Source organism: Biomphalaria glabrata, chromosome 9 (assembly GCF_947242115.1).
Source record: "Biomphalaria glabrata chromosome 9, xgBioGlab47.1, whole genome shotgun sequence".
Lineage (NCBI taxonomy): Eukaryota > Metazoa > Mollusca > Gastropoda > Planorbidae > Biomphalaria > Biomphalaria glabrata.
In genome coordinates, this window is record NC_074719.1 from 25,066,946 (window position 1) to 25,083,736 (window position 16,791).

The 16,791-nt window shown below is 36.0% G+C and overlaps 1 protein-coding gene across 4 annotated transcripts in view; it reads right to left on the reverse strand.

The window, feature by feature from the left end:
- Window positions 1-13,227: 13,227 nt before the first annotated feature.
- LOC106065588 (uncharacterized) overlaps window positions 13,228-16,791 on the reverse strand; it is a 37,509-nt gene continuing 33,945 nt past the window's right edge. For all 4 annotated transcript variants that reach the window (XM_056042199.1, XM_056042200.1, XM_056042201.1 and 1 more), the window contains exons 7-8: window positions 15,497-15,596; window positions 13,228-14,001 (exon numbers count right to left, since the gene is read on the reverse strand). In XM_056042199.1, coding sequence (XP_055898174.1) covers window positions 13,834-14,001; window positions 15,497-15,596 — 268 coding nt within the window. In that variant the 3' untranslated portion in view covers window positions 13,228-13,833. The remainder of the gene's footprint in view (window positions 14,002-15,496; window positions 15,597-16,791) is intronic.

Genomic DNA, 16,791 nt, shown 5'->3' on the forward strand with positions numbered 1-16,791 from the left:
GTTATACAGATTGATAAAATTTAAATTTAAGCCAATTAAAATAACAAAATATATATTTCTGGAATCAAACACACTGGAAATGTTTTTGTTTTTTTTTTGTAGGCTCATCATCCGTTGCTATGGATATTATGTTTCATATAGGAATTTGTTGTTCTATGAAACATTAAATATTAATTCAGTAATTTGCTTTCAGTATTCTTGTAAACATTTTCACAAAGAGCAGTTTCTCTTGTATTTCTTGATCTTTCATGTGTGGCTCAAATATTGAGTCCGCAGAACTGTTTTCACTAACAGGAGAAGGGGCGAAGATGAGTAACTGGCGCTAAAACCAGTAAGCTTTGGAAAGGCGGGCGCTTTCTACCCACCTAGCAGAAGAACTGAATTCAAACCTCTGCTTTGCAGCTATACCCAAACATGGGAAAGGTGTTGTGAGTCAACCTTGAGGAAAAATAATGAGCAAGCAACCCTTAGGCATCCTGTCAGAGCCTGCTAGACCGTTGATCCCAAACTGTATATATATATGTCGTTTGCAAAGAATTACATAAGAAGCTTTTAATGTTATAATTTATACCACTGATATGCCCTTGAACTGTATCGTTGCTTTAAAAAATTCATAATATCAGATGTAGGTTTGTGTGTAATACAAGTTTTTAAAACTACTTCAAGGGCAGGTAAAATCAATGTTTTATCTTTAGTGTTTTCCGAGACATTGTAAGACGCTCACAAATGCATTATCTTCTCTATATGATGTCGAAGAGAGATTTTGTGGGTGTATTCTGTACATTTACATATTAGTGTAGGAAATAATTGCATTAATGTTAGTGAAAATTAAAGTCACAAATGAAATGAAATTCATTATCGTAGACCCCCATGGACATCTCATAGACCCCCAATTTATTTTTTCTCTTTTGTAGACCCCTTGGAAGTCTTCGTAGACCCCTGGGGGTCTATATCGACCACTTTGGGAATCACTGGTTTAAAGAGTCTCATTCTAGAAAGGAACGTAACAAGTGGCGCCCAACGTAAAGGTAAAACCTACGTAGTCCTTTATACACAGTTGATCTCCTGTCAACAGATAGTAGAGATATCATATTATATAGTCTAGATCTAGCGATAGGATACTATTCAATTCGATTAATAGTAATAGAAAATGGCGGACAAGGCTGAGGTAGCAGCGTTGAAAGAAGAGGGAAGGTTGTTAGAGCTTGAAGGGGCAGAACTAAGAAAATACGTACAAGAAAGGTTGATGGAGAGGGAGAGATTAGCAATGGAAAGAGAAAAAGAAAAGGAGAGATTAGCAATGGAAAGAGAAAAAGAAAAGGAGAGATTAGACATGGAGGACAAAAGAGAAAGAGAAAAAGAAAAGGAAAGATTAGACAAGGAGGACAAAAGAGAAAGAGAAAAGATAGCCATTGAAAGGGAAAAGAAAAACGAATTAGTTGCCATTGAAAGAGAGAGATTGGCGTTCGAAAAAGAGACGGCCGAGAAAAAGTTAAAAACAACCCAAGAAAAAGAGAGTGATAAAAGAAAAGGGGAAACTACAGGGAACAAACTAGCAAAGTATAAAGGTGCAATATTCGAAGAAGCTAAAATGGACATAGACATTTTTTTGAAGAAATTTGAAATTGAAATGAGGGAACTGGAATACCCCGAAGACAAATGGTCATTCTTATTATCGAAGTCATTCGTAGCAGAGGTTCCATCGAAGATATGCATGAACCAGAGCAGCTATAGCGTGGTGAAAGAACAATTACTACGAACGTACGGAAAAACAGAGGCGTACTACCGTGAACAATTTGTTAACTGTGCGATAGAAACAAATGATGACCCACAGACATTCCTGGACAGAATGACCAGTAGTTTTGAAAATTGGACTGAAACCGCTAAAATAGAAAAGACCTTTGACGGTTTAAAGACATTTCTAATGATAGACAAAGCAATTTATGAGTGTCAGGAGGAATTAAAAATATTTTTGTTGGAGAGGAAACCAAAAGCCATAGAAGACATAGTGAGACTGATAAGGGCTTATAAAGTGGCACATCCCGATAAGAAACTATCCAGAGGCAGTGACATAGAAGAAATAGTTGCATTTAACAGAACAAGAGATACACGAGACAACTACATCAACAATGGAAGACGATTTAGATATGATGAACAAAATAGATTTAGAGGACAAGGAAGGAACCAAATGGGTAGTAGACAAGGACATTTTTATAGTAACCGAGGGCGATACCAAAGAAATGTACAGGGAAGATACGGCGGAGTGAGAGATAGAAGAGATCAAAGCCTTTCAATGTTAACATGTGCAGGAAGCCTTGAGTATTTTGAGACTTTCGTGGGAAACAAAATAGCAAGGACGATACGAGATTCAGGCAGTACAATTGTGGGTGTTAATAAGAAATTAGTAGAAGAACAAGAATATACCGGCAAAACCAGGAATTGTGTGATGTTTGATGGGAAGACTGTACAATTACCAGTTGCTAGAATTAAAATTGATACACCATATTTTACTGGAATTGTGGATGCATGTGTAATAGACCATGCTCATATTGATTTGATTATCGGAAATATTCCAGGTATAAAGAATTGCAATGAAAAGGATATGGGAAATTGGAAGAAGTGTTTCGGAATGAGTATTACTCGATCCAAATGTAAGGACCTGGATGCAGGAGATCTGGAAAAATTATTTCAGTTACCAGATAAGAAAAAAAAAAAGAAGGATTATTAGGAAACTCAGAAACATTAGAACTTAATGATGTAGTATTCAACAAGGAAAGGTTTATTACAGAACAAAAAAATGACCCAGAGATGCGTCAGTTGGCCCAGAAAGGAGGTAGAGGAGGAAGATTTTATATAGAAAGAGGAATTTTGGTAAGAGAAATTGAGTCACAAGGAAGAAAAATTATACAGGTTGTTGTACCAGCTGAATTTAGAAATGTTATATTGAAGAATGGGCATGATGAAGCATATGCAGGCCACATGGGAATTCACAAAACAAAACAAAGAATATTTAGGGACTTTTATTGGCCATCTATTAGCAAAGACATCAAAAATTATGTGTTGTCGTGCAAAGTTTGTCAAATGAAAGGCACTAAAAAAATCAGAGCTCCATTACAAAAGGTAGATATACCAGAAAGGCCATTTAGGAAGATTGCGATTGATTTGATTGGACCCATGCCGGTGATATCAAATAGGGGTCATCGATATATTCTAACTGTAATAGACGTTTGCTCAAGATGGCCAGAAGCGATCCCACTAAAAAGAATTGAAGCCAGTGATATAGTTCAAGCGTTATATACATTATTTACACGGTTTGGATTTCCTGAAGAGGTACTGTCAGATAGGAGCACACAGTTCCACTGCCAACTAACGACAACATTTTTGAAAATGTTTGGAATTCGGCAACGGTTTACAGCCCCGTACCACCCGCAGAGCAACGGTATTTGTGAACGTTTTAACTGTACGTTAAAGAAGGCGTTGTCGAAAGTAGCAGATGACAATCCCAAAGAATGGGATGTGGCATTACCCTCAATCCTTTTCGCATACAGAGAGAGCCGTAACGAAACCACGGGGTATTCGCCATTTCAGATGATTTATGGAGGAAATCCAAGAGGCCCAATGGCAATCCTAAAAGAACTAATACTCCCACAAGAACATGTTGGAAATAAAGAAAGTTACGATATAGTGACAGAAACTAGAAATAAAGTAATAAAGGCTTGTGAGGAAGCGAGCAAACATGTGCTTGATAAAAATGAACTAACACAGTCTAGGGTGAATGAACACAGGAAATTGACCAAACTAGAAGTAGGTCAAGATGTTTTGGTATTACTAAAGGATAAGGAGAATGTACTATTCACGAAATGGTTGGGTCCTTATAAGGTAACAAGGAAAATTAGTGATGTGGATTATGAAATTAATATTGATTCAAGGCTGAAAATATTTCATGTGGATATGCTAAAAGAATTTAGGTCGAAACAAAAAAGTGAAAAAAGCAGTAAAGAAGACCCATTGGTCATGGGTACATCCGTGAGTGTAGACATTGAGACAGAAGAAAGATTGGGACACATAGAAACAATTTCAACCGATGCCAGTCAAACATGGAAAGATGTGGAAGTGAAGGGAATTTCGTCAGACAGAGCTAAGGAAGTAACAACATTATTAGAAGATTTTAAGAATATTTTTACAGATTTACCAGGAAAAACGAATATCATAGAACATGATATCAAATTAACAGGCAGAGTTCCAAATAAACTACCTCAATATGCTGTACCATTGCATCACAGAGAAGCATTACAGAAAGAAATAGATGAACTACTTCAATTGGGAGTGATAGAACCATCTAATTCGTCATGTGCTGCACCAGTTGTACTGGTTAAAAAAAATGTGGTAACATTAGACTGTGTGTAGATTACCGCCAACTAAATAAAGTTACAGAATTTGACCCATTCCCAATGCCACAGGCAGAGGAAATGTTTACTAAATTGAAAAAAGCGAAAATTTTCACCACGTTGGACCTTTCTAGAGGATACTGGCAAGTACCTCTAAAGGAAGAGGCTAAACCACTATCCGCATTTAAGACACCATTCGGAGTCTATCAGTGGAATGTGATGAGTTTTGGCTTAGTAAATGCCCCAGCCACTTTTAACAGGATGATGGCAAAGATACTGGGCCACAGAAGAGACACTATTTGCTATTTAGATGATATCTGCATCTTCAGTGAGGACTGGAACGAACACTTACAGAGTCTAAGAGAGATATTTGCTATTATCAAGGGAAACAATTTGACATTGAAACCAACAAAAATAAAAATTGGACTTAGTGAAATTCCTTTTTTGGGATACAAGATAAAAAATGAATCAATTACACCACTGGAAGAAACAGTTGCAAAAATAATGGATATTAGTGTACCAAAAACAAAAAAACAAATTAGAAGCCTTTTAGGTCTATGCAATGTTTATAGAAAATTTGTTCCAAAATTTGCAGAAATGATTGAACCTCTTACAAATCTTACCAAGAAAGGGAAATCTAACATTATAGTCTGGTCTGAACAATGTCAAAGATCGCTAGACAAGATTAAGAGGGTGTTTTCTGAAAACCCAATATTAAAATTGCCCGATAGTACTAGAGAATTTATTTTGGCAACGGATGCTTCATCCATAGCTATAGGGGGCTGTTTGATGCAAGAGTATAGTGGAATTGCACACCCTGTTTTTTATGTAAGCAGGAAACTAACCCTTGCAGAGTTAAACTATGCAACTATTGAAAAAGAGGGGCTGGCAATTGTGTGGTGCATAACAAAGCTAAGTTTTTATCTGATGGGGGCTAAATTTCAATTATGGACTGATCATGCTCCGTTGGCATTTATTAATTTAAATAAATGTGGTAATAATAGAATTGCTAGGTGGGCATTACAACTGATGGACTATAAATTTGAGATCAAGACAATACCAGGGAAAGAAAATGTTGTGGCAGATACATTATCACGATGTACTTAGGTTGGTGAGATTGTGTAGGGTATATAATGATTACTTACATGCTGTTAAGAATTAATCTATTTTATTGTTTACAATTGTAAATTCTGGCACGGAGTGTAGTAGATATTCCACAGAGGATTGTCCAATTGGGAGTATACACAACAATGATTAGTGAACAGATATAGATTTAAATTGAATTATAGGCGGGGAGTGGTATTAACGAAATCTGCATGATTACATAGAGATATGCATAGATATATATATGTGTCAATTGTTCATAATAACAATTAGTATTGTGATTGTTACTGTCACAATGGGTGAATATAAATGCTATATGTTAAATCTAATGTTAGAATTGTATTGGTATTAATATGTCATTGTGTATGATTTTGTTTTGTAGTACATTATGGTTCTCTATGTTACAGAGAATTTAAAGTAGTTTTAACTTGGAATAGGCTGATAAGATATGTGACAATTTATATTTGGGACGTTCGATGTACATCGAACTTGTTAAACAGGGGGGGGTGTTACGTGCGCATGTTAATGTAAATGTGAAATGGTGCGAATGCATGTTGAACGGAGAGGAGAAAAGAAAATGGAGAAAATAGAAACGAAATAGTGTTCTAGTGTTCATGAGAATTAAAATGAGTTCTAAGCGATGACGTTGTTGTTTTAGTGTTAATGTACTGTTTAAAGAGTCTCATTCTAGAAAGGAACGTAACAGTATGAAACCTTTAAGCTGGTCCCAGATTACGTTATTCAATGCATTTCTTGCCGTGTATATTAAGATCTGTCTAAATACGAAATCTAAGAACCATATACAAATTTTCAAATATTTTGCATTTCGCAGACCACTTTTTCACATGGGACGCATGATTTTTTTTTTGTTACATGGAACGCATGTTATTTATATGGAACGTATGATTTTTTAAATGGAACGCATGATTTTTCACATGGAACTATGCTTTTTTTTTTTACATGGAACGCATGATTTAATAATAATAATAATTTAATGCTGTTAACAAACAAAATGTAGGCTTTAGGCAAGGTGATAACCTTGTAGACATAAACACAGGCGCTACAAACACAAGTTAATCTAACAAAAGTTTTAAACAGATAGGTCTTAATGTTCTTCTTGAATGTAGCGTAACTTGTTGTATGTCTGAGATCAATGGGAAGTGAGTTCCAAAACTTTTGTCCGTGCACTGAAAATGTCCGCAGACCATGGCTCTTGAGGGATAGGGGTTTGAGGTTTTCTATATAAAATAACATTTATTTAGAAAAATGTAAACGTATTTAAAAAAAAACAGCTAGAAAAAAAGGTTTGTCAAGATAAAGTTTTCACATTCTTCTTGATTTGATGCAAATCAATATTAGGTACACAGTCAATTGCTTTGCATGTTTAGATAGAGAGAGAGGAATACAAATGCCTTTTTTTTCTTTTTTTGAGTATTTCGGATGTATAGTCCAATAATTTATTAAAAAAACAAAAGTCTACAGATACTTATACAAAAATTGTTCGTTTAAATAAAGATTTTCAATTTCCATCTATTTCTGTTTTTATTAACACTATACGACATGGAGATTTAATATTTTTCTATAGGCCTAACAAGTAAGACAAAAATATATAAATATATATATATATAAAGACAACTTCTCCTTTGAGAATCACGACATTGTGCCAAATGTCCAAATATCCTTTATGAATTTGATGAGTTTGATGAGTTTTTAAAAGAGCAATTTACAGCTCTTAATAGCTAATGAAGCTAATTAAACAAATATTCTATAAAGCGAATGTATAATTCTGCTCAGAATCTATGAATGTATGATCACTTTGGTAATACCATAGACTATATAATACAGATACTACAGTAGTCCAGACTGAAAAAAAATGGATTTAAATTTATTAGTCTCGTGATAGGCGATAGGCCTATAAGATCCAGACTTAGAAGATAATGTTTAAAATGTTCCTGAAATCTCTTTATTTAGTTGACTCTTTAATGAAGACATGCAGGAAAACCCTTCTGACGTATGTGTCTTCAAGTTCTAGATTATCTTGACCTCGAGACCAAATTGACGTTTAAGAAAATTATGTTCAGAAACAAAGTGGATGAGATATATGCCCATGTTCGTTACGACCACGTTTTCGGGGAAAGTTGTCTATTGGCTTTTACTGAGACATGGTTAGAGGAGGATGACAACGACGATCTAATTGCTATTGTTGGTTTCTTTTGCATGAGATCTGACAGAACGGCTCAGTCTAAGAACAAGAAAGGCGGCGGGCTGTGTGTGTACATCAACCTCAAATACTGTACCAACTAAACGGTTAAAAAGAGAATGTGCTGTCCGGATCTAGAACAACTGGCGCTCTCATTGAGACCTTTTTATTTGCCACGAGACTTTGGTGTTATTTACATAGTCCTGGTTTATGTTACGCCTACAGTCAAGACGGACGTTGCAGCTGCAATCATCGCTGACGTGTGCATGAGTTTCAGACAAGGTCACCGGACGCACCAGTAGTTATACTGGGTGATTTTAATAAATGCACCTTGAAGGTTGACCTACCCACCTTCTATCAACACATCTCATGTCCAACAAGAGAGAAAAGAACTCTAGACTTATGTTACTGTAACATCAAAGGGGCATTCACTTCTCGTGAAAAGCCACCAATAGGATCACCGGACCACAAAACAGTACAACTGCTGCCTAATTACCGCACGAAACTTAAAGATGGCAAAGTCATTAAAAAAACGTACAAGAATGGATTTTTACGATAATTGTTATGATATAGTACATATGTACATAGTCAAGAATGAATAAAATGCAAAGACAAATTTATTTTCTAATACAAACTCTTAAATTTCACTTATTATCCGTGGCGTAACTCTAGTTCGTCCGACTTGCAGAAATAAGAGCGTGATCTTTCCTTTACTTCTTCTTCTCGTCCAGACGCTTGAGCGAAGAAGAGAATTATATATATAGATTCTGTGAAAACATGTGTATCAGTACTAAGAGTATCAACATATACCCCAACAATAAACCATGGGTCAATGCAAAAATAATACGAGAAATTATCAAAAAGACAAGAGCATATATGAGTGGCGACAGACAGGACAAGAGCACAACGAAATCTCAACGTCGCTCTTGAGAAAGGGAGGAGAAACTACCGCACCAAGCTGGAAGACTCGATTAACACAGGTCACATGAGACAGGCGTGGGGCATCATGAACAAAATGGCAGGAGCACAAGTCAAAATTTCTATTGTCGTTTTGACACTAACGATTTTAATTATCTAAGACTCAAAGCCCTTGAAGATGTCAAAGTTAACAACTGTTTAGAATTAGCGATTACTAAAGAGCAAGTCTGCAACATTTTCAAAAACGTAAAGCCAATGAAAGCTGCTGGGCCTGATGGAATAAAAGGGCGAATCTTAAAAGAATGTGCTGAACAACTAGCTGAACCTTTTCAAGATATTTTCTCCACTTCATTATTAAACCATGAGATACCACCTGTGTGGAAGTCGTCCATAATTATTCCCAGACCTACGGAAATGAATGACTTTAGATCTGTTTCACTAACTTCCATTGTGTCTAAATGTTTAGAAAAACTGTTTAAAATGTTTTTTCTGAATAATCTTTGGACCCTTTACAATTAGCTTACCAAAAGAGTATTGGTGTAGACGATGCAATCTATATATATATATATAATTCTCCTCTTCCCTCAAGAGTTTGAACGAGAAGCAAGAAGTAAAGGAAAAATCACTCTTATTTTTGCGAATAGAGGGGGGGGGGGAGAACATGTTTTCACAGCTCGCTACGGATGGCTGCGCGCTGCACTGTCAAACCCTGCCCGCTCCCATCCCCCTTCGTCATGCGGGAGGTTTGGACTAAATAATTAAACTATCTTCAACTCTGAAGGAACATCCGAAGCATGTAAAACATTTTACAAACACGAAACGGATTTCGCGGGGCCAAGTTTGGGTAGGGAAGCGGATAATAAGTAAAATTTAAGAGTTTGTATTAGAAAATAAATTCGTCGATGCATTTTATTCATTCTTTACTACCTACACAATTACTTTACGAGCCTTGCGTGTAGCAAAGTCATACAGTATATCATAATAATTCTGTTTTCTACATAGATCACGCTCAATAGCAAGAATTACCAAATGTTTCAAATAATCTTTGAGAATTGTTGACCTCAAGTAATTCTTCATTAGTTTGAGGCGCGAGTAGCTTCTTTCACCAGATTACACAATTACGGCTGATGCATAATGCCGCACGTAAGATTGGCGTTTTCCATATGAATGGCACCCCAAAATGACAATTTTTGTGTAAATATTTCCATAAATTTTAAGGACTTTTTCGTGTATTTTGCGATTTCGGGAGATTTCCAGGAGCTCCTGTTAAATCGACAGGAGGGCGTGGGAAATCTGTTTTAAGTTATAAAATGGTTTAATTTAATAATTTATACACCTTAAATTAGAGCGGGTCCTATGAAAGTGCGGGGCTCACTGCGGTCGCATAGGTTGCAGTGGCCTAAGGCCGGCCCTAAAAATAGCGGCGTATGCTACGCCGCCGGTCGACTAGTCCTAAGTATTTTAAATTGTGTCTACAAACATCTGGACTTATCTAACACTTATGTAGGATTCTTAGATTGTTCTTTATTGATTTCTCATCAGCTTTTAATACCATACTTCATTTACTTATTGAAAAAATGAAAGCGTTAACACAGGGGCGTGCTGTTCTGGGAGTGGGCAGGGTTTGAACCCGGGACCATCGAGAAGTCTGAACGACAGTCCAGCGCGCATACCGCACGGCAGATGGTTTAATACCGAAAAAGGCCACAGTCGAGTCTATAAAACACATTCTCCCTAAGAAATCCTAAAACCAACTGACTTTATTTACATCAATAGTCTCTAACCCAACTAAGTCATGACGTCACTAAGTCGCGTTTAAAGTCCGTCAACTAAGGTGCGTCTCTATACAAACTACTAATACTAACTAAGTGTCTCACAATATACTATAGATATCTATATGCAGGGGGGTTTTGTGTGTGTGGCGGTACGAACCAGTACTGCGTACCCGCACCTTTTGAAAAAAAATTATTACTTTTCTTTTATTTTAACAATTATTAATTTTTATTAGTTAAAAGTTAGGCAATCAACTACTGAGTATCGGCACCTAATCACTGAATACCGGCACCTATTTTTTTTTGCAAAAAAAAAGCATCTTATCCTATCTTATATAATACAGACGTTACTTCAAAAAAGAAGATGATTACGTGCTACGCGTCATGCATTTAGTCATGGATATTAACCAATGCATACAGGTCTATATCTAGATTCTGAATATTTATATTAATTATGAGAGACTAATTAGTCTTAGATCAGATGTCTGTCTGTATTTTTTTTTGTCATAATTAGAGCATTGATTATATTTAATCCCAATAGTCGAAATGAAATAATTAAATGTCTTTGACAAAAAAAAAAAAAAAAAAGATTTATAAATAAAAAAAAAATGAATGGATGTAAAAAAGAAAGAAAACAACAAGTTCATTTCAAACAATTTTATGTCAATACAAAATATTTAAAGTATCCAAAATCTGTAAATATGTAATTTATCACACCAGTCAAATGTAATGCTTATTTCTATTGCCGTAAGGCGCACTGGAATCCTAACTTCAGGCTTATCTTCATTTTACGATCAACTAACAACCATCATAGGTAGTCTACCTGTCACTCATCGATCAAGGACGTCATCAATAGTTAGACACTGGCTTATCAATTAGGTACGTCATCAATAGTTAGACACTGGCTTATCAATTAGGTACGTCATCAATAGCTAGACACTGGCTTATCAATTAGGTACGTCATCAATAGTTAGACACTGGCTTATCAATTAGGTACGTCATAGCTAATAACCACGGGCTTATCGATCGGTTGGGGGTGTGTCATAGCTAGTCTACCACTGGCTCATCCATCTTTAGGGGAGTCATATTTAACCTACCACTGACTCATCCATCTTTAGGGGAGTCATATCTAGCCTACCACTGGCTCATCCAACTTTAGGGGAGTCATATCTAACCTACCACTAGCTCATCCAACTTTAGGGGAGTCATATCTTACCTACCACTGGCTCATCCATCTTTAGGGGAGTCATAGCTAACCTACCACTGGCTCATCCATCTTTAGGGGAGTCATAGCTAACCTACCACCACTGGCGGATCCAGGGGGGGGGGGGGGCGGTAGGGGCGATGGCATCAATGCGCCCCCCCCCCACATTAACTTTCGAGTGGGGGGGCGGTCCTATTTATTTGTAGAAATCACAGCTTGCTAAAAGAATTAATTAAATATCTATATGATTAAAACTTGTTATTGGTATTTTAACCGGTCTTTATATTATGTCGTTCACCTGTTGGCCGATTGGAAGGGGAGGAGCGAATACCTCTACTGCCCTTCCCATCAAAACCCTTTGAGTGTGGGGGGGGGGGGCGGTCCTACATTTATGGAGAAATCATAGTATATGAACAAAATTAGTCGAATATCTATATAATATAAACAGATGGAAGTGCGATACATGCAATCACCTTCCCCCCATCGGACAAACCAATACTTTTTCTTTTTGTATTATAGTAAGAAATTACATAATTAAAAGAATATGTCACTAATATAATTTATATATGCTATAAAGTAAATTCTTATATCGAGTCGCCCAATCCCTATTCTTTAATGCAAAATGCAATCATTAGCAGAAATTATAAAAAGGAGAGAGGATTAATCGTTTTCATTTTACCGCCCTTCCCCTTTCCAGATAGAGTTTGTGTAATTTCACATGAATTTATCATAACTATTTTAAGAAAGACTTTGCTTTGGAAAAGTTATAATTCAAACGAAATTTTTCAATATTAGTCACGGTTGAGATGAGTTCAAAAGCCAAATAATCTTTTCCTAGTTGACTTTTTCCAACCTTTACTCTATCTCATATTTTTCTAGTTAAATAAATTTAGGATTATAACTCACAATTTATTATTGAATTCTATTGAATATTATTAATTGAATTTTTTTTTCGGCGGCAATCCTCAAATCCTTAATCTAAAGATGTGGGGTATCTTATCTTTTCAAAGAACCAATCGGTTGTATTAGCGATGTATTAAGGGACTATAAATTCATATTAGAATATTTTTCCACATTATTCAAAAGTTCCTTTATAATAGAATGAATAATGAGCTGTAGGTCAGGAGAATGCGTTTCTGCAGTGAAGAATGCAAGAAAGCGCTTTTGGAGTCGGGGCTTCGCCCCGAACCCCACTAATAAGTAATGAGCTGTAGATGTCAGGAGAATGCGTTTCTGCAGTGAAAAGTGCAAGAAAACGATTTTGGCGTTGGGGCTTCGCCCCGAACCCCAATGAGTAAGCTTACAGCGCTCTCACAGACCCCCCAAGCTTGCAAGAGGAAGGCCTCAACATGACTTTTTTTTTCGCCGAAGATTGAGAAACAGTCTTATTTTATTCTCATATATCGAATATATATATATATATATATATATATATATATATATATATATATATATATATATATATATATGAATATATATATATATATATATATATATGCTGTACGCACGTTTATGCATAGGGTTAGGGTTTACTGGACGTTAGGGTTAGGGTTTGGAAAAAATCGCCCCTCCCCACTCCAAAGTTCTGGATCCGCCAGTGCCTACCACTGGCTCATCCATCTTTAGGGGCGTCTTATCTAGCCTACCACTGGCTCATCCATCTTTAGGGGAGTCATATCTAACCTATCACTGGCTCATCCATCTTTAGGGGAGTCATATCTAGCCTACCACTGGCTCATCCATCTTTAGGGGAGTCATATCTAACCTACCACTGGCTCATCCATCTTTAGGGGAGTCAATTCTTACCTACCACTGGATCATCCATCTTTAGGGGAGTCATATCTAACCTACCACTGGCTCATCCATCTTTAGGGGAGTCATAACTAACCTACCACTGGCTCATCCATCTTTAGGGGAGTCATATCTAACCTACCACTGGCTCATCCATCTTTAGGGGAGTCATATCTAACCTACCACTAGCTCATTGATCGGGGAAGGGGAGTGACGTCCTAGCTAGTCTACCACTGGCTCAACAATCCTGTGCATCTTCTAGTCCTTGAATTGAAATCGACACATTTATTTTCATTCATACCTGCAATCATTCTGTTCTGATCATATTCCATATTTCATAAATAGACTCTTTTGAACAAACAAACAAAAAAACACTTTTTATCGAGATAGTCTATTAGTAAGTTTAGTCGAGTTTACAGCAAGCACTGGTCATTGAAGGTCTTAGTGTTGCTTGTCTTATATGGTAAAGTCGTTTGAAGAAAAAGCCTCCTTGATGGCTGCAGTCATTAATTTTATTTTCCTTTTACCATTGCCCAACTGTCGAACTGTCTCATTCAATCCATCAGTGTTGGAAATGATATAAAATGGCAATGACGCCGAGACTCTGTCATCCATCTTAGGTATCTATCCAAATAAAGGAATGAGACTCTGTCATCTATCTTAGGTATCTAACCAAATAAAGGAATGAGACTCTGTCATCTATCTTAGGTATCTATCCAAATAAAGGAATGAGACTCTGTCATCTATCTTAGGTATCTATCCAAATAAAGGAATGAGACTCTGTCATCTATCTTAGGTATCTAACCAAATAAAGGAATGAGACTCTGTCATCTATCTTAGGTATCTAACCAAATAAAGGAATGAGACTCTGTCATCCATCTTAGGTATCTATCCAAATAAAGGAATGAGACTCTGTCATCTATCTTAGGTATCTAACCAAATAAAGGAATGAGACTCTGTCATCTATCTTAGGTATCTAACCAAATAAAGGAATGAGACTCTGTCATCCATCTTAGGTATCTATCCAAATAAAGGAATGAGACTCTGTCATCTATCTTAGGTATCTAACCAAAAAAAGGAATGAGACTCTGTCATCTATCTTAGGTATCTATCCAAATAAAGGAATGAGACTCTGTCATCTATCTTAGGTATCTATCCAAATAAAGGAATGAGACTCTGTCATCTATCTTAGGTATCTAACCAAATAAAGGAATAAGACTCTGTCATCTATCTTAGGTATCTAACCAAATAAAGGAATAAGACTCTGTCATCTATCTTAGGTATCTAACCAAATAAAGGAATAAGACTCTGTCATCTATCTTAGGTATCTAACCAAATAAATAAATGAGACTCTGTCATCTATCTTAGGTATCTATCCAAATAAATAAATGAGACTCTGTCATCTATCTTAGGTATCTAACCAAATAAAGGAATGAGACTCTGTCATCTATCTTAGGTATCTAACCAAATAAAGGAATAAGACTCTGTCATCTATCTTAGGTATCTAACGAAATAAAGGAATGAGACTCTGTCATCTATCTTAGGTATCTAACCAAATAAAGGAATGAGACTCTGTCATCTATCTTAGGTATCTAACCAAATAAAGGAATAAGACTCTGTCATCTATCTTAGGTATCTAACCAAATAAATAAAAGAGACTCTGTCATCTATCTTATCTATCTAACCAAATAAATAAATGAGACTCTGTCATCCATCTTAGGTATCTATCCAAATAAAGGAATAAGACTTTTAAAAACAAAAACTCTAGAAAAGGTCAACAACATGTTAACGTTTAATGTTGGGAAAGGTGTGGGGTCGCTGGTCAGGTTTCTAATAATAATGAACAATAGTTCTTTTTTCACTGCCCGAGTAAGGCGCTTGGTCTGCTAGAAATCATCAGCTTAAATGAGGGACTAGAAACTAGGAACAAGCAAAATTTTAAAAAAAAAAGTTTAAACACACACACACAGACACACACACACACAAAGCTTATCTAAAAGCAAGACGTAGACACTTACAACTAAATCTCTCTAGGCCAGTGATTCCCAAAGTGGTCTATATATTGTATAAAGGATACAATGATAACAATGTATGCTATGATCACATGAGTGTTACTTACCAATAGAGCCAAAGCGAAACCAATGGATATTTTTGAATCTCCAATGTCATTTGAGATGTGAACACATTTCTTTTCAGTCAACTCACAGTATAATTTATGTCTGAAAAACAAAAAGAAACAAGATCAAAGGCGGCCCCCGTGGGAGACGGATCCCTGTCGGATCCGCATATTCGCTGGTCGACTGTGGATGGCATCGAGCAGGGTATGAAACCGAGACCGTAGAGATAATCAGTCCTGCGCGCTAACCGCACGACCAGGCATTGCTCTTAATCTAATGACAAACTGGTTACAAACTAATAGCCTACTATTGATAATATACCTACACATTACGGAATGACAACTACCGGATATGTACAATATGTCAGAAGAGCGATTTTAGATAATCTTTTGGTATTGAGCATTTTCATTTAGGCCTAAATGGAACTAGAATAAGGATGTAAATCTACCTAAATTAAACTACTAATTTAGCACTCTCAATATCTATATCTACTAGATCTAGATCTAAAATATATATTTGGGATAATGTAGATGTAATTTAGATAAGATTTATATAAAAAAAAACATTAGATAATCAATTAATAGACTAATTGCAATATGAAATATTAAAATAGTAGATTAGTTTTAGTATTTTATAACATTGCAATATTGACATATTGACAATCTAGACTTTAGAAATAAAAATCTTTAAGCCTAGAAATTAAAATTATAGATCTTGATCTAGTCTAAATCATGGCTGTCTGGTAGTGCGGTTTGCGCGCTGGACTGTCGTTTGAATTCATCGATGGTCCCAGGTTCAAACCCTGCCCGCTCCCATCCCCCGTCGTCCTACGGGAGGTTTGGACTACAACTCTGAAGGAACATCCGAAACATGTAAAACTACAAACATTCTAAACTAGACCAAGAAATTCTAAATCTAGATTCTATAATGATTTTAATTAGAACTTAAATCTAAATCTAGTTTTAAAAATCTAGCTCTAGTGTAAGAAAAAAAAATATAGATCTAGTGTAAAAAATCTAGCTCTAGTGTAAACAAAAATCTAGATCTAGTGTGGAAAATCTAGATTAGATCTAAATCTAGCTATTATGTCTTTTTAAAATGCGAGTCACATTACGAGGTTAAATAAACATTACTATACCGAGTTGTTTTAGCATTTAAAGAATGTATTCCATATGACGTGAAAGGAAAAAAAATCCACTACGTCACACGGCCTAGTTAGACTAAAAAATATCATCTATATGAGAAGCTTGTCGAGTGTTCATAGACATTGGTGCACCGAGTTTGTTCTTTTGGCATT